At 33.1% G+C, this 22,755-nt stretch overlaps 1 protein-coding gene across 1 annotated transcript in view; it reads left to right on the top strand.

Annotated features, from left to right (window-relative positions):
* The first annotated feature begins 6,330 nt into the window (after nt 1–6,330).
* LOC145315801 (immunomodulatory peroxidase-like) overlaps nt 6,331–22,755 on the top strand; it is a 35,729-nt gene continuing 19,304 nt past the window's right edge. Inside the window, exons 1-10 of the mRNA XM_080155892.1 lie at nt 6,331–6,377; nt 12,369–12,422; nt 12,947–13,242; nt 14,110–14,258; nt 16,382–16,506; nt 16,795–16,903; nt 17,546–17,719; nt 17,883–17,973; nt 20,388–20,457; nt 20,891–21,016. Of these exons, the coding sequence (XP_080012018.1) occupies nt 12,371–12,422; nt 12,947–13,242; nt 14,110–14,258; nt 16,382–16,506; nt 16,795–16,903; nt 17,546–17,719; nt 17,883–17,973; nt 20,388–20,457; nt 20,891–21,016 (1,192 nt within the window). The 5' untranslated portion in view covers nt 6,331–6,377; nt 12,369–12,370. The remainder of the gene's footprint in view (nt 6,378–12,368; nt 12,423–12,946; nt 13,243–14,109; nt 14,259–16,381; nt 16,507–16,794; nt 16,904–17,545; nt 17,720–17,882; nt 17,974–20,387; nt 20,458–20,890; nt 21,017–22,755) is intronic.

Below are 22,755 nucleotides of genomic sequence, written 5' to 3'. Positions count from 1 at the left end.
GTTAATTTTTTGTTTAATTATTTCAAAAGTAAGAAGACAGCAAAGAACAATTAAAACTTAACAGACTGCGATTCTAAACCTTTAAAAGCAGTGCCTTTATTTTGTAACGCAGGACACTTCAACGTGTCAAGCCTTAAGTCTGTCAAGAATGTTTACTATATTAATATAACAGGTACTGTCAATAATTAACAAAATATTATTTCATATGTACTTTTTTTTGTTGAAAATTTAGATATTTGAATTTAAAAATATATTAGTGCTTACTAGACTGGTAGATACAACTTAACATACGCTGACTCAGTGATGTAGCTGCGAGTCTAGCTTAATTATTTTGGTAATTTTGACACTTAAAGAAAGGTTTGTCCACTTTAATTTCACTAATAACTGAAACCAAGAAGGATTTATCATTAAGTCTTGGTATAGTTTTAGGCTGTTTTTATACCCACTTATCGGGTATAGTCCTTTTCACGACATCCCTCCATAAGGAGCGATTCTTCGTATTTTTAAAATGGCTTTTTATAGGTTATTTTAGGTTAGGTTAGGTTATATTGTGTTAGGTGATTGCCCCACAGGGTTAGGTAATTGGCCCCGCAGGGTTAGAGCCCCCCGCAGGGGCTAGAAATAGGAGAAAAGCTACTGTGAAAAATACGAAGAATCGCTCCTTATGGAGGGATGTCGTGAAAAGGACTATACCCCACTTATCCACTGGATCCTATGGGCGCAACTGATAGTTTACAAAAAAGCACTTTTAGAAATATAACTTTTAGATTATAAAAAAATTTAATGTTTTTTTATGTGTATAAAAAATAATAGTTTTATCGGTTACAACACCATCAAAGATCAAGACAAGAATGGTTCAACATTATTTTCACAAATCTTGAGTCTTCACGTTTAATTCATTTCTCCGGCGGCCTCTGATCACCCCCCCCCCCCCCATCCACCCTCCTTGACTCTTAACTCTGGGAGAAAGGATGGGAGGGGGAGGGGGGGGGGGGGTAGATTACTCTTCGCCCTCTTGTCTCTTGGGTAAATTGGCGGCATATACTTGAACATTACATTACCACCATGGGTTACAAATGGACCAAAAAAACGAAGGATGGCTATTACTAAAAATTGATTGGTAATTCTATCATTAGAATAAAACACGAGAGGGACAAAGGGTTAAATAACTGTATTTCCCTATCGCTATGACCTTGTGCTGACTCTCAATTGAGCCTTTGAAATCAGCCAATGATGTCAGGTGTATTATTAGGCCAAGTAGCAGAAAACAATTTGCTATCAGACGAAAAAAGTCATTGAAAAAGGGGGGGGGGTATTTATCTGTATAGACATCTTTACTATATATCTGTTATTCTATCAACAGAAGTAACAGGATGTCTTTGTATGTCTGATCTAATGAATAGATGCAGTAACGGGTAAACAATTTTTAGAAAGCTCAGTATTAGTCCAGAGGATGAGGAGGCTCTAAGAGCTATGAACATTGAACTTTCTCCATTAAAAATAAATTGAATACAGTTGGGGCTTCACTATTAAAGTAAAAGGCTTGCAACGGCATTTTTTATCATATTAGAGAGCTTACCTTATGAATTATAAATTTGAATAATAAAACGCTACTTTTCTAGCAGCACATAATTTCCATGTTTCCTTTGTGTGTGCTTTTTGTTTTATCTAATTTTATGCATTTTTTTTTGTTTAAGAAGATTAATCTAAAAATAAATTTTCTGAAATATATACCATAAAATAAATTTTGTCCTTCCCCTATACCATTGTTAGTATTATGGGTATAAAATTTGTACCAAGTGAAAATAGCGGAGAAATGTCTTATAACAGGGATATAGGGATGTGACAATACAAGATAAATTCATTCAAACTCAGCTTTCTCATTAGATTAACAAATAACCCAAATCATTATGATGAAAAAAACATGTACTAAATGTGTATGTTTGCTCGTATAACCAGTAAGATCTTAGAAAGCACTTAAGACTAATAGTTTTACAGTTTCAGTTAAGTTCATGCAGCCCAGGCCATGGTAGGTTTTAGGCTATTTTTTGGAGTAGAGGCAGGGGTGTTCAAGGATAACACAATGGACGATAAAATGATGTACACACACAATTATAGTAAACAAAAAAATTCTTTTGTAAATTCGAATTATTGGTTGAGAAGTTAAGACACTGCTGGTTTGTACAACCCAATTAAGTCCCCAAAGAATATGAGAACGTATTTATAAAACTTTGGGACTAGTAATATCTCTCCCATCCAAGGTGTCCACCATAGCTAATCTTATATAAGATTTTTATGACATTTATAGATTTGTAGACTGGGTATTTTCTAACCAGTTCATCCTTGAGTATTCCTGAAAATTCTTCAGGAAGGGTGAGAGGAGGAATAGGGTCCAAACAAAGAGTAGGAAAAGGGAAATGTAAGCAGCAGAAAGAAGGGAAGGGAGGTTAGTATGAGATTTATTAAGAAAATTGTAAAAGTTGGGATTACAATGTTAAATGGTGACAACCTACGTAACTTTATGGACACACACACACTCACAAACACTCACAAACACACTCAACACACACACACACACAAATCTTAATTTGAGAGGTATAAAAGAGATTAGTTAAAGGGAAACTACTGATTATAGGTATTTTATTGTATAAAAATTATTTAGACAAAGGAAAGAAACAATTAACTGACTATCAATAACTTGTGGTTGTGCTGACTTTTATTGCTTAAAAGGCTAATAATATCTTTGTTGTCTAATTGGCTAATTTAGAAAGTAATTTTATATTAATATGATTCCATTACTACTGAAAAAAATATATTTCCAAATACAATTTTATGAAGTAAAAGACTTTTTCACTACAGTGAAATAATGCTGCAATAAACTGTACATCTTTAACACAACAATGTATAATTTTCGCTTTTATGGATGTTGTTATTCTTGTGTTAAAATAAGAAAGTAGAGGAAGAGTAAGAAAAATTGGTATGAGACAGAATATAGGATCCTAATTTTTTCGATTTTTGTCTTTTAAACACCCCTTTCTCTTCTCCCATTACTTGATGTCAAATACTTGCTTCCAGCCCTAGCGGTATTACCCTTTCGGGTTAATGTATCTGCAGGGCTATTCTTAACCAAACTTAACCTTAAAATGAATTTTTTCAATATTGAAAACTCTGAGAGAAAAAAAAGTGTGGAGGGGGGGGGGGGCGGGGGTATTGATAAATTTTTAAAGGGATTTTTTTCAGACAAAATTTCTGGGCTAAGTAATACATTTTAGTAAGAACACTAGACATTATTAACCATAACCATAGCAAAACTACTTTTTAAAAACGTTTAAAACGATACCTACTACTGCTAAATTATGCCTGTGATATTTTTGGTAAGAGAAGGGTAAATGCCTTGGTCCATGAATAGGCTAATTTATATCCATGAACATTGACAACTTCCAGACAAGGGTCGTGCAAGGGTGAGTTGTCTGTTGGGTGTTAAATAACCACATACTTCAGGATTGTAATCAGAAAAGTAGGAATTTTTTCCTTAAGATATCCATGGTTGTTGGACTTGACGTTACAATGTTGTCCCGGACTGCATCCTCACCCTTTTACAAAATAAAATTTTTAAATACACCGTTGGTCTGCTGCCACTTCTACGACTAGCGAAAGTACTATCTCTGTGTTTTAGGCAAAAAATGGTGTGCTTTGGTCAACATCGTTTTTTGCTGTGTTTTTTGCAAAAAAATTTACCCACTGCACTGTCAAAATTATAGCTTTACTAATGTCATAAACACAGTTTTTTTTTAATTTTATGAGCCGATTTTTACCTATTTATATATCAACCAAACGAATATGAATTAACTAAAATAATAATTTTAGTAACCAATTTAACATTCCTACAAAAACCAAAATTTTCTAAAATGATTTCCTTTACCAATGATTTTTCAATTTATAACATGATAATATTTTATTTTAAAGATGTTTTTTAATGTATTTTTATGCAATTCTGTGAAGCTTTTAAATTTAATTGCAAAATAAACAATTTTTAGCTTTAATAACTTTCTTTCCGGAAATATAAATCTGGTTCACAATTTGTGTGAGTGTGTGTGTGTGTGTGTGTGTTTGTGTGTGTGTGTGTGTGTGTGTGTGTTTGTGTGTGTGTGTGTGTGTGTGTGTGTGTTTGTGTGTGTGTGTGTGTGTGTGTGTGTGTGTGTGTGTGTGTGTGTGTGTGTGTAAGTATGTGTGTGGTTTAAAGTGCTATATGATTATTATTTTACGCTTAAAACACACCTGGCTCCAACTAAATTTCGATATATATTATTTTTTTACATGATCAAGTACTAGAGGCATCTAATGGGGGGAAGTCAATCCTCTCCTTAACTTAACCTCAAATCAAATTTTTTTTAAAGAAAATACAATTCATAGTGAAAAAAATTGTAAGTAATTTAGCCAATATTATGTAATCAATTTCTCACATTTCTTTCAAGCTAAGCGTTTCTATTACAACAACTAAAGATTTAGGATGTAAATTTATAATATGATAGATTTTGCTAAAATTTGTTGTAATTACTTTCATTCTTCATTCGGCAATTTTTTTTATTTAGGACTCGATTCAAAAACTTATCATTGTTGCAATATACTTGAAGATGAATTATTATCTTACTCCTTACACATAACTTTTTTTAAAAACAACTAGTTAAAAATATTTTTAAAGTAAATTATCAAATGACATACCATACAAAAATTATAAAATCTGAAAAAACAAGTCATAAAGGAAGCCAGAGATAGTGATTTTGAAAAATCCTACATCTTAAAATTCTACCATCTGACATTTATAAATAAATTTATCATTGATTGAACACCTGTTTTATATCCTGGCAAGGTGTGCAACATAATTTTAATATGTTGTAAATATGACTTTGTACTTCCCAGTAATTCCTTGTCACTGTCCTTTCTACCCTCCCCCCCCCCCCCACCTCTCTACATGGACTAGGGGGCGTCATTGTTCTACCCCCTTCAAATTCTTACCACTGTTGTTAAGGAAAGGGGGCACTTGCTACCATTAAATGTCCTGAAAAAGGCATTAACAGCCATACCCTTTTTTCTTAAGCGGGGGCGACAACAACAATGACTCCCCCCCCCCCCCCTCCATGTTAAAATGCGTCATGGGGGTCAATGTCTGTTTCTCTCGTCCATTTAAAAGCGTCAACAGCTGTGTCCCCCCCCCCCTGTTACCACTGAAAAAGGGGCGTCAGAGTGCGTCAATGTTCCGTCAGAGTGGTTGACTCAGTTGTAAACCATCACTGGCTCTCAACACATGTGATATGAGATAAATATTGACAATTGTAAAAGTGACTTTTTTCATACTAAACATTTTAGTGCAAGCTTCATTTTTTTATAAAAAATATTTATATTTCAAAGATATTTATTTGAAAATAATTAGTTGGACAGGACAGACAATATTTAGTTTTTAAATAAATGAAATTAGGAAAAGAAGAAACGTTCCTAATTGTGAGTCTATCTATTAACATATCGTTTCCTTTAACTTAAAATCTTTATTTTCTTCTATAATCTTTAAAAAGATTTTTCGGGAATAGTCCCTTTCGTAACATCGCCCCATAAGGGGCGAGTTGTCATATTTTTAAAATGGCTTTTTATAGGTTTTTTTAGGTTAGGTTAGGTGATTGCCCCAACAGGGTTAGGTAATCGGCCCCGCAGAGTTAGAGCCCCCCGCAGGGGCTAGAAGTAGGAGAAAAGCTACTGTGAAAAATACGAAGAATCGCCCCATAAGGTGCGATGTTACGAAAGGGACTATACCCGATTTTTCTATCCTAAGAAGAAAATTAAAGAAAATTCTACTTTCAATGTTTAAAAGTTGTTAATCAATGGTTTTAGGCTATGCCTTTTCTTCCTTTTGGTCCTGGAATGTTTTAGGCTTTTTTAAATGTCTATTAACCCATAGATTTTGGGGTGCAGCCGCTTATATCTTGTCTGTTCTTTTTTTATTTTCATAATAAATGTCGATAAGAATAAATCAGGGCTCGGCAGCCGCCTTTAAGCATCAGGGAAATCAACCTTTCATATTTTTAAAAATCAGCTGGAAGTCTAAACCTGACCCAAATATGGCAATTCCTTTTTTCAAAAATTGTTTTCCCAGAGCACCCAAATTGTTTTTAATTTGAGGCCTGGTCGCGGCTGCCGTGCCCTGAAATAAATTGTTGAAATAAAAGGAGAAAAAAAATTAATTTTTTCATTACAACAAAAATTAAACTTGCATTTTTTCTTATAAAGTTTTTGAAGTGAGAAATAATTGTGATAAATATGTTTTATTTCTATTATTTCATCAAGAAATGGAATTTGTGATTTTTGTGAACAATTATACTCATTAGGTAAGTGTTTCATTCCTTGTTTATTGTCGAAAACAGTAAAAGTGTCGAACAATGACGTCAGAAAAAAATAACAATTAACCAATAAGAAGCCATTATTCACTGTGGTAAAATATATAGCGGCCTCTCATTGGTTAATTTTTATTTTTTTCTGACGTCATAGTTCGACACTTTTACTGTTTTCTTATTGTCCAATATAAATGTAAATTTTTCAAGAATACATTGATTAGACAATGGACGATAAAATTTTCATCTTTGAAGATCGAAATTATCAGTGGGAAACTTTTAACACTGATACTTTGTACAATTTAATCCTAATTAAACCTTACCACATGAGACTTTTAATCTAATTGATGGTAGAACGAGAATTGTACTTTTTTTGGGGGGTACTGACAATCTCTCTGTTTTTTTATAGTTCCGCGGATATAAAATGTATAATTATAAGATTAAAACCAGTTTTTTAGCCCCGAGGTGCCGAAGGCACGGGCTAAAAAAACTTGTTTTAATCTTATGATTGTACATTTCTATATTCGTAGAAAACTTGATATAATACGATGCTAGACATAGTTTTTTCGTATGGATGAGAACCGGTTCCTATCCACCGGATTCGAATGAATACGAGAAATATAATTCTATCTATTCAACTTCTTAACAATAAAAAATATACATTAAAAAATATAATTAAACAAGGATGACAACATGCATAAGAGCGAGGCTCAAAATTAGACAAGAAGGCCAAACGAACAATGAAACTTGTAGAGGGTCAGAACTTAATAAGCAAAATATTAATTTGTCTAAACAAAATTGTTCATATTTTTTTTGCAAAATTGCATAAACATGGGATACTGTATTTTTAGGATTTAATTAAAGAGAAGCTTCGCTCATAATATTGTACCTTGTTGTCCTATGAAACATTATTCAAATAATCAGATAAATAAGTCAATTATATCATTCAAAAAGTAAAAAATTAGCATATTTAAAATGAACGTAAGGACTTTATGGTAAGGATCATAGAGTTAAAACGCTTTCTAACTGTTATAAGAGTCATCATGCAAAGTTTGAAATCGATAGGACAAATCTTTTAACAAGTAAAACAATATTCATAAAACAAAAGGGAACACAACTATTTTAGAGCAAATGTACTTTTGATCAGTCTACATAATTATTAGTTTCACCTTTTTTTTCATCTTTAGAGATAAGACAATGGACGATAAAGTTTGGACACTGTAAGTTTTAGCCAACCAATCAAGATTTTAAAAGTTCCCAAAGTTCCCAAAAAGAGGACATATCTATAAAACTTTTGGGTACCAGAATTATTAATTAGAGTCCAATATCCCCTCACTCCCTGAGTTTTAACAGTTTTATTTTTGGCTGATTTTGTTGCTCTAACTGTGTATCAGATTGTCCTTGATCAAACTTAACGGTATATATAATAGGAAATAAAGTTCCTATACATTATACTTGAATAATATTAGCTGGTTTTAGTCAGAATATACCTAGCCTTACATGTAACAAAACTTAAGCAATTATTTCACGATCTGTCTTATACTTAGCTTTATAAGTTTTTTTTATTCTGGAGGCTTAGACGTCCACGGGTGGGGGAAACCGGGTGTTTAAACCCCCGACCTCAAACTTTGAAACCCTCATTTTATCCCCTCAAAATTTTAAAAATACATTAAATTACCTACCCTTAAACCTTTGTAAACAATCATTTTACCCCACTCAAAATAAAAAGCTTGGACATCCCTGCCTGGTGGGTATATGAATATACAGCTTATAACGTATTGGTATGACCTCTAACCCCCCCCCCCACCCCACCCAAAAAAAAATATTTCTATTCTTTCAATCAGAAATTCAAAATTCCATTGTATATGATAGTTTTAAAAGTAATTAGATTTAAGATTGTAACGAATCTAATCACTAAATATGAATAATTCTATTAACCTTTGACTGGCTGATATTATCAACATTATTCTAACCATTTCTTAGGCAGTACAACTTACTCCAAATCTCCAGTAATCTCTGGATGGGAAATGTGAGGCTAAATTATTCTCCTCAAATGTTGACTGACAAAATTACCATTTATATAATTGTGTTTAAATTCAATCCATTGATAAGACAATTTTTTTTCCATTCCCAATTACGATCAACAAAATTACCTCTCCTTCGGATTAATATTATAGGTGGAAAAGTTTGGACACTGCCAATAAAGTTTTAACAAAATTGCCCAAAGTTTATAAAGCTACGAGAAGAATGTATGTATATTCCAATGTCCCCTCCCTCTCTGTAGTAATTAGGCGTATCGTATTCGTATAAGATACAGACAAATAAAAATAATAAAAGTTCCACTTAGTAAATTTATTTCCAGCCAATTAGTACATTTTATTTCACCACGGGTAAAGGAGTCGAAAGAAATCTGCATTAAACCGAAGGATGCCGGGTTCGATTCTTACACGTATGTTAAGCACGTTATATTTTAAAATAGTAAGGGTAGGGGAAATGACTTGGCCTATAAACAGATCAACTCATTACCATCCACAGTTTAGACTTCAGACAAAGGTTGTGAAATTAAAGAGTTGGTTGTTGAATGGTGTTTATACCCAAGGCATTTGGCATTAAATGTCAAATTGCGATGGTTTTACTGTTAATTTTTATGCAAAAGCAGGATTCACATAGTTTTTTTTATGTCGATTATTAATAAAAATAAATTTTTCTGTAAATAATGTTTATTGATAGTTGTTAATTGCATAGTATTATAGAAAGCTTTCCGCGGATATTAAATTTTTTAAAAAAGAATTATTTGTTAGTCCGTGCTAAAAAAGGGTATTATTTTATGAAGTTTTAACTTAATAATCATAGAAAGTTGTCTGTAATAAAATGCTATCAATATTTTTTTTATAGAACCGGTTTTAATCCAGCGGATATTAATCGGTTAATTGGTTCTAAGCTATACTGGAAAGTGTTTCTTTTGCTAGAATTTTTAGGCCCTAAAAAGGACTCAGAATCACATCTTCTGAACATTCTCTTATCCCTAAATACACTCGTTCTTTGCATCATTGCATTAAAAGTATACTCTTCAACATTAAAATATAAACAAATTTTTAAAAATATGTTAAGGAAGTTACATAACACATTGATTTCTATTTAAATTTCCATATACCTAATTAATTTAATTATGTTTTTGTTTTAAAACTTGAATTGAAATCTTTATTCTAATACTAGCTGTGTTTCCCTCTTTCATTTTAGTTTTAAAAAGAAAAAGTAAAAAATTAATTTTTTGGGATTTTTTTTCTATGGGGTAATTCTTTTGGGAGGGTGGTAGTACTTTCACCCAAATAGTTATAAAATAATAAATGTTTTAGAAGTTTTTGCTTGGAGCCTGGCCACAAAATCTTGTAATTTTTTGTTGCGTACATTGTAAACATTATGATTATTAATTGTGTAAGTACAAATTAATTATTGCACTTTGTGGTGGTGATGCATCGTATTTACTAAAATTTACTAATTTTTCATCGGCGATAAGCGAATTAAAAAAAAATCTTTTCAAGTATTATGGATATTAAGGGATGGGACAATGAACAATAATGACCCCACCTTTATTTGGAAATAAATTGAAGAAAGGGTTAGGTTTTTTTCCTTTCAAAGCCTGACCCTGCGGTGCCCTAACTTTTCTTTGTGTGAAATTGCCAAAGAATGAATCCCACAGTTATGATAAACAAATATTGGGAATAGTCCATTTCGTGGCAACGCCCCTTAAGGGGCGATTCGTCGTATTTTTAAAATGGCTTTTGATAGGTTATTTTAGGTTAGGTTTGGTTATATTGGGTTAGGTGATTGCCCCACAGGGTTAGGCAATTGGCACCGCAGGGTTAAAGCCTCCCGCAGGGGCTAGAAATAGGGAAAAGCTACTGTGAAAAAAAACGAAGAATCGCCCCTTAAGAAGCGTTGCCACAAATGGGACTATACCCCAAATATTTAATCAAGGATTAACAAATTGTATGAATCATTGAATTTTGTGTATTTCTTCACTTTTGTATTATAAATAATAACAAGGATGACAATATTTGAAAATTCAGAAAATTTTAACGCATTTCCAAGTTTGTAGGTATTATTTCATCAAAATAAAAATATGTTTTATTGAATAAAAAAATATTGACATTAACCGTTGATATTCAATGTGGACAAAATTATTCTACGTTTGTATGGGTGATACAATAAATTATAGAGTAGCATCGCTATTAAGATAAAGAAATATGTTTAGTTAAGATCAGCTGAAATGGATTTCCTATTCGAGCCCTAGTTTCCTAAAGTGTACAGCAGATAACCCAATTATTGCAGACCCTATTTTCAGCGACTCCGGTCAAATGGAAAAGCGATTTAATGTATAAACGATTTATACATTATACATTCAAAATTTAAATTTTTCAAATTTTGATTTTTTTTAAAGTTTGAAGCTGTTTTAGCTAGTTGCAAATATTGAGATAGGACGCGGAAGCTACGCACACTTTCGGAAACTAAATTCAGTTCATCTTAGTTAACCATTAGATTTCAGGCATCGATGGACTATTAAAGATAAATTTTGTACCTTTACATTCTTTCAAAGTTTTAGGATTATGTACTAAATTATAGTAATTTATTGCATCGTCCTACAGACAGTTTTTCGCGGGTTGTAAAATAAAAATCAGAATAAATTTATATTTTATAACATGAACTAATTCTGTGATTTTCATTTTATTTTCGTGGAAAATTGTTTATAATACGATACGATACATGATTTTTTCGATGGGCTAGAACCCAGGAAGTAAGGGAGGGGACAATGGATCAAATATTCAATTTTTAAGAGTCTCAGACTTTGGGTACTGGCTTAAAGGGAATGTGCACAAATTCAGCAGGTTCTGACTGACTTTGGGTACTAGCGCATCAATGCCCCGCTAACTATCTGAGTTAGTTTTGAATATAGCAGACATAAAAATTTGTTATTGATGGCTGGTTTTAACAAATATTTTTTTCCAAGAAAATGTCATTTCATGTAAAGAAACTCTACTGTGATATTTATGTATTAAACAATCTAAAAACCCCTTGAATTTAGGTGGCAGTTTAAAATATATGAGAAGGGTTGACGAAGTTCTAAACAAGATTTTTCAAGTGATTAATTACAGAATGTTTACTACATTGTAATGTATTGGTAATTTGATTTTCAAGTAAATGATTTTTTTCTTAGAACTAATTTTGTTCTAAATTATATTACCATGATCCCTTTACAATTTTGGTCAAATTTTCTTGATAAATCTGGTTTTCATTGCTTTTCAGCAAAAACTCTTAAATTGAATTAATTGCCCATTGTCCCCTCCCTTACTCCCTGGCTAGAACTTCTTCTATTCCACCTGAAATTATTTAAACTGTTTGAAATCCCCGGATTCTTGAACAAATTATGTGATTCATATTTCATTCTTTGCTGCATTTTATAGTGAGGCAGAAAAACTGATGTTGGTATATCTAAAAATTCGATCGCCATGGTTTATCAAATACTTTGCTTATATAATATTTACATAACCAAAAATCAATTTATGAAATTTTAAACAGCAAAGAATTGTAAGATAAGACTTTTTGCTATGTAACTCCTAACACTATTTTTTTCCAAATTGTGCCTTGCACTTTATAAAAAAAATGGATCTTTCAGTTTTTTTAATTGGGTGAGGAGACAATGGACTTTATACCGGTCCCCAATGTTTGCTTAGAAACTTTGGGAACTCTATTGATCCAATGTTACAAACTAGCAGTGTCCAAACTTTTACACCAATAATTTTAATCTACTAGAGGTGTATACCAATTTTATCATACATTGTCTTTATTTCTTAAAATCCTTTTAAAAATTCTAGGCATGGGCGCATATTTAGAAACATGGCTTGGACCAAAGCAACCAGTCTTAAAGATAATAGCATTAAGAAGGATGTGTTTTGTATAATTTATCATCTAATATATATTTTTGTTTAGGGATGAAAATGGTTGCTACAAATGGCATAATTTGGACTCTTCTTTTTATACAAGGTAAACTTTTATTTACGTTTATAGCATTTATTACCTGATTTATTATTTTTTTTACATTAACTGTCCTAAAATGTTAACTGTTATGGCATTGTCAAGCTAAAAGTTATTCCTAAACATATATTAAAGTAAAAGAATGTCTATCTGTCTATAAGATCTTCTCTATTAGATCGCATTGGTCCATGGTAGGATTTAGGCTATATTTGGACATAAAGAGCCCCGAGAAAAAATATTTTCCCCTTGTAAAATTGCTTTCTTTCTTACAACAAATTATAAGATATAAATGGGAAACTTTTTTTCTAGGGGGGGGGGGGCCCAAGATTAAGAGTGAAGCCACAGTTGTACCTAAAAAGACTTGATCTAATCTGGTTCGGGCGAGAAATTTAGCCAATTAATGTAAGACGTTGTTCGTCATTAAAGCAAAAAAAGCACTTAAAAAGCATATACAATTTGCTGCAGATGAATGTCTAGCTGAAAAGTTAATAGCCTTAGTTGAGACATCACTTATTTCTTCTGATATATTACAGTTATACTGTCAGTGTATGGTGACCAGCTAGATGACCTAATCCGTGCCACTATAGAACTAAATGAGCTGCCATCCGCTCTCGACACCAGCAATGGCGACTGGCAATCGCTGGAGGCGCAGTCCAAGGGCCAGATAAACTCGCGGCAGGTGCCGAAGCGCGGGGACTTTGAAGAGCTGCTGGAGAGCCGGGGCGTGCCCACTGGTGCAGAGCTGGACGCGCATGAGAAGCACGCGGCCCTTCTGGAGAAGGTGATCAGATATGGACTGAACCAGAGCCAGTTCCTTATCGATGTTCAGGTATAGTTTTGGTAGATTCAACTTTTTCGTTTTTGGAAAAATTAAAGTATTATATTTGAATAAATTTTTAGCATTTCTATAATTAAATGGTGAAAAATTTACATATTTTTGTGAATTTTGTGAAAATCAGAATATGACAAAAAAAATAATTTGTATCTTCAGTAGATCAAAATTATTGGTTGAAAAGTTTATACAATACTGGCTTGAAACCATCCAATTAAAATTCAGTAGAAGTACCAAACGTTTTTGATCCTGTGAATTAGATAACGCGTTTATAGAACTTTAGGTACCATAGTAATATTCAGTCCATGTATCCTCCCTCCCTGCGTTTTAGACGAAATAAAGTCTGTAAATAGGAGGGCAGTAACATCAAAAACTTTGGATCTACTGCAGTTCACGGTAAAATATTGCTGGAAAGCAATATTTCTAAAAATCTATGAATTTTAAAGGGTGCTAGCTGCCAAACAGCTGAACGTACAGATCATGCCCGCACACTGTTTTAAGCGGCATAAGAAGGCCTACAAATAATCTGGAATAGCCATAAATCAATAATGCATAATTATCTCGCAGTGCAGAGAAATGCGCGAAAAAGACATATTTTACGCGTTTTTTCTTCAGTGAAGCTTTCCCTGTGCATCATTGGATTTTGGCTATTCCAGATTATTTGTAGGCCTTCTTATGACGCTCAAAATGGTGTGCGGGTATGATCTGTACGTTCAGCCGTTTGGCAGCTAGCAGCCTTTAAAATTCATAGATTTTTGGAAATATTGCTTACCAGCAATATTTTACCGTGAACTGCAGTAGATCCAAAACTTTCAAGCTAATTTTTTAAGGTTTATATTTATATTTTTTATTTTTGTTTTACAGGAGAAGGCGTTATATGAGCGAGGGATAAAATTGGACAAAACTGACCCAGCCCACTTTGTTTCGGTATTCAATAAACAGAAGAAACGCGCGAAGAACTTGTCCAAATATGCGTATGCTACGCTCCATGCTAGCAGTCTCCTTAGTCAACAGTAAGTACTTTGTTATCCAAGTATAGATATGCTCCATGCTAGTAGTCTCCTTAGTCAACAGTAAGTACTTTGTTATCCAAGTATAGATATGCTACTCTCCATGCTAGAAGTCTGCTTAGTCAACAGTAAGTACTTTGTTATCCAAGTATAGATATGCTATGCTCCATGCTAGCAGTCTCCTTAGTCAACAGTAAGTACTTGGTTATCCAAGTATAGATATGCTACACTCTATGCTAGCAGTCTCCTTAGTCAACAGTAAGTACTTTGTTATCCAAGTATAGATATGCTACGCTCCATGCTAGCAGTCTCCTTAGTCAACAGTAAGTACTTTGTTATCCAAGTATAGATATGCTACACTCTATGCTAGCAGTCTCCTTAGTCAACAGTAAGTACTTTGTTATCCAAGTATAGATATGCTACGCTCCATGCTAGCAGTCTCCTTAGTCAACAGTAAGTACTTTGTTATCCAAGTATAGATATGCTACGCTCCATGCTAGCAGTCTCCTTAGTCAACAGTAAGTACTTTGTTATCCAAGTATAGATATGCTACGCTCCATGATAGTAGTCTCCTTAGTCAACAGTAAGTACTTTGTTATCCAAGTATAGATATGCTATGCTCCATGCTAGCAGTCTCCTTAGTCAACAGTAAGTACTTTGTTATCAAAGTATAGATATGCTACGCTCCATGCTAGCAGTCTCCTTAGTCAACAGTAAGTACTTTGTTATCCAAGTATAGATATGCTATGCTCCATGATATTAGTCTCCTTAGTCAACAGTAAGTACTTTGTTATCCAAGTATAGATATGCTATGCTCCATGCTAGCAGTCTCCTTAGTCAACAGTAAGTACTTTGTTATCCAAGTATAGATATGCTATGCTCCATGCTAGCAGTCTCCTTAGTCAACAGTAAGTACTTTGTTATCCAAGTATAGATATGCTATGCTCCATGCTAGCAGTCTCCTTAGTCAACAGTAAGTACTTTGTTATCCAAGTATAGATATGCTATGCTCCATGATAGTAGTCTCCTTAGTCAACAGTAAGTACTTTGTTATCCAAGTATAGATATGCTACGCTCCATGCTAGCAGTCTCCTTAGTCAACAGTAAGTACTTTGTTATCCAAGTATAGATATGCTACGCTCCATGCTAGCAGTCTCCTTAGTCAACAGTAAGTACTTTGTTATCCAAGTATAGATATGCTATGCTCCATGATAGTAGTCTCCTTAGTCAACAGTAAGTACTTTGTTATCCAAGTATAGATATGCTATGCTCCATGATAGTAGTCTACTTAGTCAACAGTAAGTACTTTGTTGTCCAAGTATAGATATGCTACTCTCCATGCTAGCAGTCTGCTTAGTCAACAGTAAGTACTTTGTTATCCAAGTATAGATATGCTATGCTCCATGCTAGCAGTCTCCTTAGTCAACATTAAGTACTTTGTTGTCCAAGAATGCGTATGCTATGCTACGTGATGTCTATTTGTCTGTCTGTATGTATTAACGTCTGTTTGACTGTATGTGAATATCTGCTTGTCCGTATGCCTCTTAATCTGTACATATGTCTTTATATAGGTTCTATTTATATGTATATTAGTAGGTATATCTGTAAATGTGTCTGTTTATTTGTCTGTATATATTTATGTCTGTTTTTATGTCTGTTAGTATTGCAATCTGTAGTGTATATCAAACGTATGTTTCTCTTTATGTATGTCCGTTTAAATGCATGTTTGTAAAGCATCTTATAATATTCGAAAAATTACTGTCGTACACGTTTTTTTTATGCTGATTGTTTGATAAAATATTGGCACACTATGCCCTACTTGATAAGATATTGGCAAAATCTGCTTTACTTGATGAAATATTGGCACACTCTGTTTTACTTGTTGTGTTTGGCACACTCTGCTTTACTTGATCCGAACGAACTATTAAAATTTTAAACGTAGTAAATTTAGTACAACCTCCATTTTAATGTATATCCTCCAGTTCTAACATAACTATCCTATATTTAGGTTCATGTTGACTAGACAACAAGTATTATATGGTTTGGAGAGAGTGGAGCTTAGGACAACCTCCATTTTTGATGAATGCCCCCTCCATTTTAGATATAATTATCTTTGTTATATTTAGGTTCATGTTGACTAGACAGCAAGTATTATATGGTTTGGAGCGAGTGGAGCTTAGGACAACCTCCATTTTTGATGAATGTCCCCTCCATTTTAGACAAGACGAACCTAGACAGTCGGAATGTTCAGGTGACAGATTTTTAAATGCATTGAAGGATTATTGCACCTTAAGAATAACTGTTTTGATTTTTACTTTCTTTTAGCTAAAAATGATAGTTTTGGAAGAAAACAAATTTTAATGTTTTGACAATGTCTGTTGTTTTGATTTTTTTTAACTTGATTATAAAACTCTAATTTTCTAATTGCTGTTATCTAAATTTTGTGGTTAAAAAGACACCTATTTACCATTAAGTACCCTAAACAAAAACAAAGAAGCGCTTAAACATTAATGTTGATTTATCAATCTTTTATTATTAGGATTTTCTTTGTTATTCCGCACCCCAGACGGGCACTGTAACAACATAGAGAATCCCTCTTGGGGGTCTTCATTCATGCCCTTCCTCAGGTTCCTACCCCCAGATTACAGGTTAATATATTATCATTATTATAACTAGATATCACGTGACACCCAGACACCCCTTCTAGGGGGGGGGGGGTTCTTCATTCATGCCCTTCCTCAGGTTCCTACCCCCAGATTACAGGTTAATATATTATTATTATTATAACTAGATATCACGTGACTTTTAGTTGATTAAAATTGTTAGTGTAACCTCTCCCCTTCCTCCCCACCCAGAGATCTAAGGGATAAAACAATGGCGAATAAATTAATGTACATTTCCAAAGTTGCCCCTTCTGTAGGTTGCAATTGACGGTTGTTAAAACGTTTTAACATTCAACTTAATAAACTAACCAATCAAAATTAAATTAAAGTCCCCAAAGTTGCTGATCCAACGAATAAGAAAACGTTATTATAAAACTTTGGGGAATTGTGTAAAAAACTGGCCAATGTCTACTCCCTTCCTGATACCCACCCCTTATTTCCCTGTTAGGGGTAAAAGGGTCTAATTGGTAGATTTTGAAATGACAAGGTACAGCTTCAGTTACAGATAGAGAGTGTTAGGTAATGTTAGACACATTTTTAAAAATGACTCTAAAATAGAATAATGTCTAATTTCCCTTAACTTTTCGACCATCTGAAACAAAGCTAAGCTAACCAGGATTATTTTAGTGATGGCATAGAAGAATTCCGGCGGTCAGTGTCGAACGGGCCGCTGCCGAATCCGCGCATAATCAGCGGCATTGTGCACCGGGACGAGAGTAAGAACACGCACCAGTTCACCATGATGGTGATGCAGTGGGGACAGTTTCTGGATCATGATATTACATCCACACCAACCACAAGGTAATTGTTGGTTTAAACCAACCAATCATGATTTAATAAAGACCCCAGAGTTTTTGTGCCAACCAACGTTTAAAAATCTTTGTGTACTAGTATGATTTATAGTCCAAAGTCCCATCCATTCCTAAGCTTTGCTAATTCTAAAACTAATAATGATTACTTTTAGGGGTTTTAATGAATCTGTGTTGAAGTGTTGCGACGATAATCACCATTTTCTACCTCCAGAATTATTACATCCAGACTGTAAACCTATAGAGGTAAAGTATACCTCCCTCCAGAATTATTACATCCAGACTGTAAACCAATAGAGGTAAAGTATACCTCCCTCCAGAATTATTACATCCAGACTGTAAACCTATAAAGGTAAAGTATACCTCCCTCCAGAATTATTACATCCAGACTGTAAACCTATAGAGGTAAAGTATACCTCCCTCCAGAATTATTACATCCAGACTGTAAACCTATAGAGGTAAAGTATTCCTCCCTCCAGAATTATTACATCCAGACTGTAAACCTATAAAGGTAAAGTATACCTCCCTCCAGAATTATTACATCCAGACTGTAAACCTATAGAGGTAAAGTATACCTCCCTCCAGAATTATTACATATATTTTTTAATTATTTTTGTTCAAGTCTAGTATCTGTTAGTTGTAAGTCTAGTAGCTGTATACAAAATTTAAAAATATTTTGGAACTTTTAAAAATGAAATAGCAAAATATTTGCAATATTTAATAGTGACATTTTATTCCCAGTGATTAAGTTCTAGAGTAGCTCTGCTACAAATATTATGACCAAAAATACACGGCAAGATAAAATTAAAATAGGATAACTTACAATCGAAAGTTTAATATAAAATGCGTGAATAAAAATGTATATACTGACATTTCTTGTTATACTAATAGAGTACCTTTTTTATATTTATAATAGAACATTAAAACCAAAATAGAACTGAATGTCTCTGACGTAATACCTTTTTGAAGTACTCGCCCTAATTATGTACAAATGCTACAAATCTATCCTTGGCAAAATAAAATAGTGTGACATTATAAGATCAATTTCATTTTTTATGTCATCATCTCTTACAAACAGTTGTAGCGAAGCTTTTCTATAAGCAAGGATCTTGCGGGATACGACAATGGACGAGAAATTGATGTATGCGGCAAATAATGATTATGATTGTTATGACAAAATTATTATTTTTGTAAAAGCTTGGACACTGACAATTTTTATTACATAATAAAGATTTTATAAAAGTCATTTTAATAAACCTACAAATGAAGGAACGCCAATATTTATGTTTTTGTCTTTATGTTTCAATCTTTAACTTTCGTAAAACTTTAGTTTTTAGTTCTGTAAAATTTTAAAGATTTTTTTATAACAAAATATAATAGCACTAAAACAGTCGAAACCATTACCATATGTAATGGAGACTTCTAAAATAGATTATTGGTATAGTCCCTTTCGTGGCAACGCCTCTTAAGTGGCGTTTCGTCGCATTTCCACAGTAGCCTTTTCCCTTTTTCTAGCACCTGTGCGGGGCTCTAACCCTGCGGGGCCCATTGCGCAACCCTGCGTCGAAATTACCTAACCTAACTTTACCTAACCTAACCTAAAATAACTAATGTGAAAATTCGACTAAACGCCCTTAAGAAGTAATAGTAATATAATAAGAATAAATAACAATCTCATAATTTTCTTTCATTTTCTAATTAATTAGCTGCGCTACTGAAAGCGTTCTCTCACCCTTGTTCATATTTTTTTGCAGATAAAACCAATAACCGAGAAATTGATCTTTTGAAAGCGAAGCTTTTTCTATAATTAGGGTCTGTTCGCCACGACGTAAGTACAGGATGGACAGTTTAAAGGGTTAAAATTTGGCGCTTTTCACAAAGTACCATGTTGAGCCTGGGTACTCCCAACACCCCCCCCCCCCAAACGATCATTATAAGGGTGTGGGAGTAGTCCCTTAGGGCTAGTACACCGCAGGTATAGCCCCCCACAGAGATACCCCCGCAGGGGTTAGGAATAGGAATAATAATTATTTTTTCTTCAATTTTCGAACTCTGCTTTTATGGGTGTTCTCATCCTTTTTAATGTTTATATTTTGCAATATAGTTTTATACTGAAATAACGTTCAGATACATCATTACTTAGTCCTTGCAAAGAGGAGGGGGGGGGGGGGGGAATTATGGCAGATTCCCCGTAAATCAAGGTATGAAGGACAATTCTAATAGGTATTACGGGGTTTAATTAATCTATCTATCTATCTATTTATCTATCTTTCTATATATCTATCTATCTATCTATCTATATATCTATCTATCTATCTATCTATCTATCTATCTATCTATCTATCTATCTATCTATCTATCTATCTATCTATCTATCTATCTATCTATCTATCTATCTATCTATCTATCTATCTATCTATCTATCTATCTATCTATCTATCTATCTATCTATCTATCTATCTATGTATCTATCTATCTATCTATCTATCTATCTATCTATCTATCTATCTATCTATCTATCTATCTATCTATCTATCTATCTATCTATCTATCTATCTATCTATCTATCTATCTATCTATCTATCTATCTATCTATCTATCTATCTATCTATCTATCTATCTATCTATCTATCTATCTATCTATCTATCTATCTATGTAGATACCTGCTGATGACCCCTTCTATTCCCAGCACAATGTGACCTGCATGGAGTTTGTGAGAAGTTCACCAGGTCATTCATTTTACTACAAGCTATATCATTGAACTGGGGAAAATATTGAAAAACTGTGCAACATCTAGTTACTGTTTTATAAAACTTTTAAAAACTGTAGTGTTTAGAATAAAACAATAGAGGGGAAAGGGGTTGAATAAGTGTATGTCCCAACCACGTGAATTTTGTGCCGACTTTCAATTAAGTCTTTGAATATCAACTAATAGCGTCACATAGGGAATATTAACACAGCTAAGTCGCTACAAATGAGAAGAAAATAATTTACTAGCAGACGAAAAAGGTTCCCAATACTGGACCCACATACCTGTCTGGGTTATACATCTATATTTATAGATTTATTAGTGATAAAGCAAAAATTGCTGAAGACAAAACTTTCTTTAATAATAGGGGTCAATGAGATATCAGGAAGCTATTCTAATATATTTATTTTTAGGACCACGACGAGATTGTTCCCTGGGACCACGAGATCAAATCAACCAGATCACTTCATTCATTGATGCTTCTAATGTCTATGGTAGTACAATGGAAGATCAACACAATCTTAGATTAATGGCTAGAGGTCAGTTCTATTTATATCTATTTTAATACCTCTAATATTAATAGTAGCACAATGGAAGATCAACACAATCTTAGATTAATGGCTAGAGGTCAGTTCTATTTATATCTATTTTAATACCTCTAATACTAATAGTAGTACAATGGAAGATCAACACAATCTTAGTTTAATGGCTAGAGGTCAGTTCTATTTATATCTATTTTAATACCTCTAATACTAATAGTAGCGCAATGGAAGATCAACACAATCTTAGTTTAATGGCTAGAGGTCAGTTCTATTTATATCTATTTTAATACCTCTAATACTAATAGTAGTACAATGGAAGATCAACACAATCTTAGATTAATGGCTAGAGGTCAGTTCTATTTATATCTATTTTAATACCTCTAATACTAATAGTAGTACAATGGAAGATTAACACAATCTAAGATTAATGGCTAGAGGTCAGTTCTATTTATATCTATTTTAATACCTCTAATACTAATAGTAGTACAATGGAAGATCAACACAATCTTAGATTAATGGCTAGAGGTCAGTTCTATTTATATCTATTTTAATACCTCTAATACTAATAGTAGTACAATGGAAGATCAACACAATCTAAGATTAATGGCTAGAGGTCAGTTCTATTTATATCTATTTTAATACCTCTAATACTAATAGTAGTACAATGGAAGATCAACACAATCTAAGATTAATGGCTAGAGGTCAGTTCTATTTATATCTATTTTAATACCTCTAATACTAATAGTAGCACAATGGAAGATCAACATAATCTAAGATTAATGGCTAGAGGTCAGTTCTATTTATATCTTTTTTAATACCTCTAATACTAATAGTAGCACAATGGAAGATCAACACAATCTTAGATTAATGGCTAGAGGTCAGTTCTATTTATATCTGTTCTAATACCTCTAATACTAATAGTAGTAAAATGGAAGATCAACACAATCTAAGTATAATGGCTAGAGGTCAGTTCTATTTATATCTATTTTAATACCTCTAATACTAATAGTAGTACAATGGAAGATCAACACAATCTTAGTTTAATGGCTAGAGGTCAGTTCTATTTATATCTATTTTAATACCTCTAATACTAATAGTAGTACAATGGAAGATCAACACAATCTAAGTTTAATGGCTAGAGGTCAGTTCTATTTATATCTGTTCTAATACCTCTAATACTAATAGTAGTAAAATGGAAGATCAACACAATCTAAGTATAATGGCTAGAGGTCAGTTCTATTTATATCTATTTTAATACCTCTAATACTAATGGAATCACTACGGAAGATCAACACAATCTTAGAATCTTAGATTAATGGCTAGAGGTCAGTTCTTTTTTATTTTATTAGCAGCTGCGCCCCTTGAAGGCCTATATGGGCAATCTATTGCAACGGAAAATCTTTCCTGGACCCAAAAGAAGCTCCACTATAAAGGAAAACTTTTTCGATATTGTGGGATCTTTTGGTACAAACACACAGAAGACTGTCAGACATCCTTCCTCATTAACGTAAAAGATAATTAAAGGCTTTGCAAGAATTATAATCCCTATCAATTTTAAAAGGATTATTTTAACATCTAATATTTTGTGCAGGATTTTTACGTTTGAATTACTACTTGGTGTCTATATCTACCATAATTAATCTTACAATAATATAATTATAAGGCTGTTATAGGCTTATGTCAATTAAGGTAAAAAGGTTTCTAAATGTAAAAATTCAACGAAATTTTATTCTATT

This window comes from Acartia tonsa, chromosome 4 (assembly GCF_053477335.1).
Source record: "Acartia tonsa isolate MP-2025a chromosome 4, ASM5347733v1, whole genome shotgun sequence".
NCBI lineage: Eukaryota > Metazoa > Arthropoda > Copepoda > Calanoida > Acartiidae > Acartia > Acartia tonsa.
Note: the sequence above shows the minus strand (reverse complement) of the source record. Positions and strands in the feature narration are given on the sequence as shown.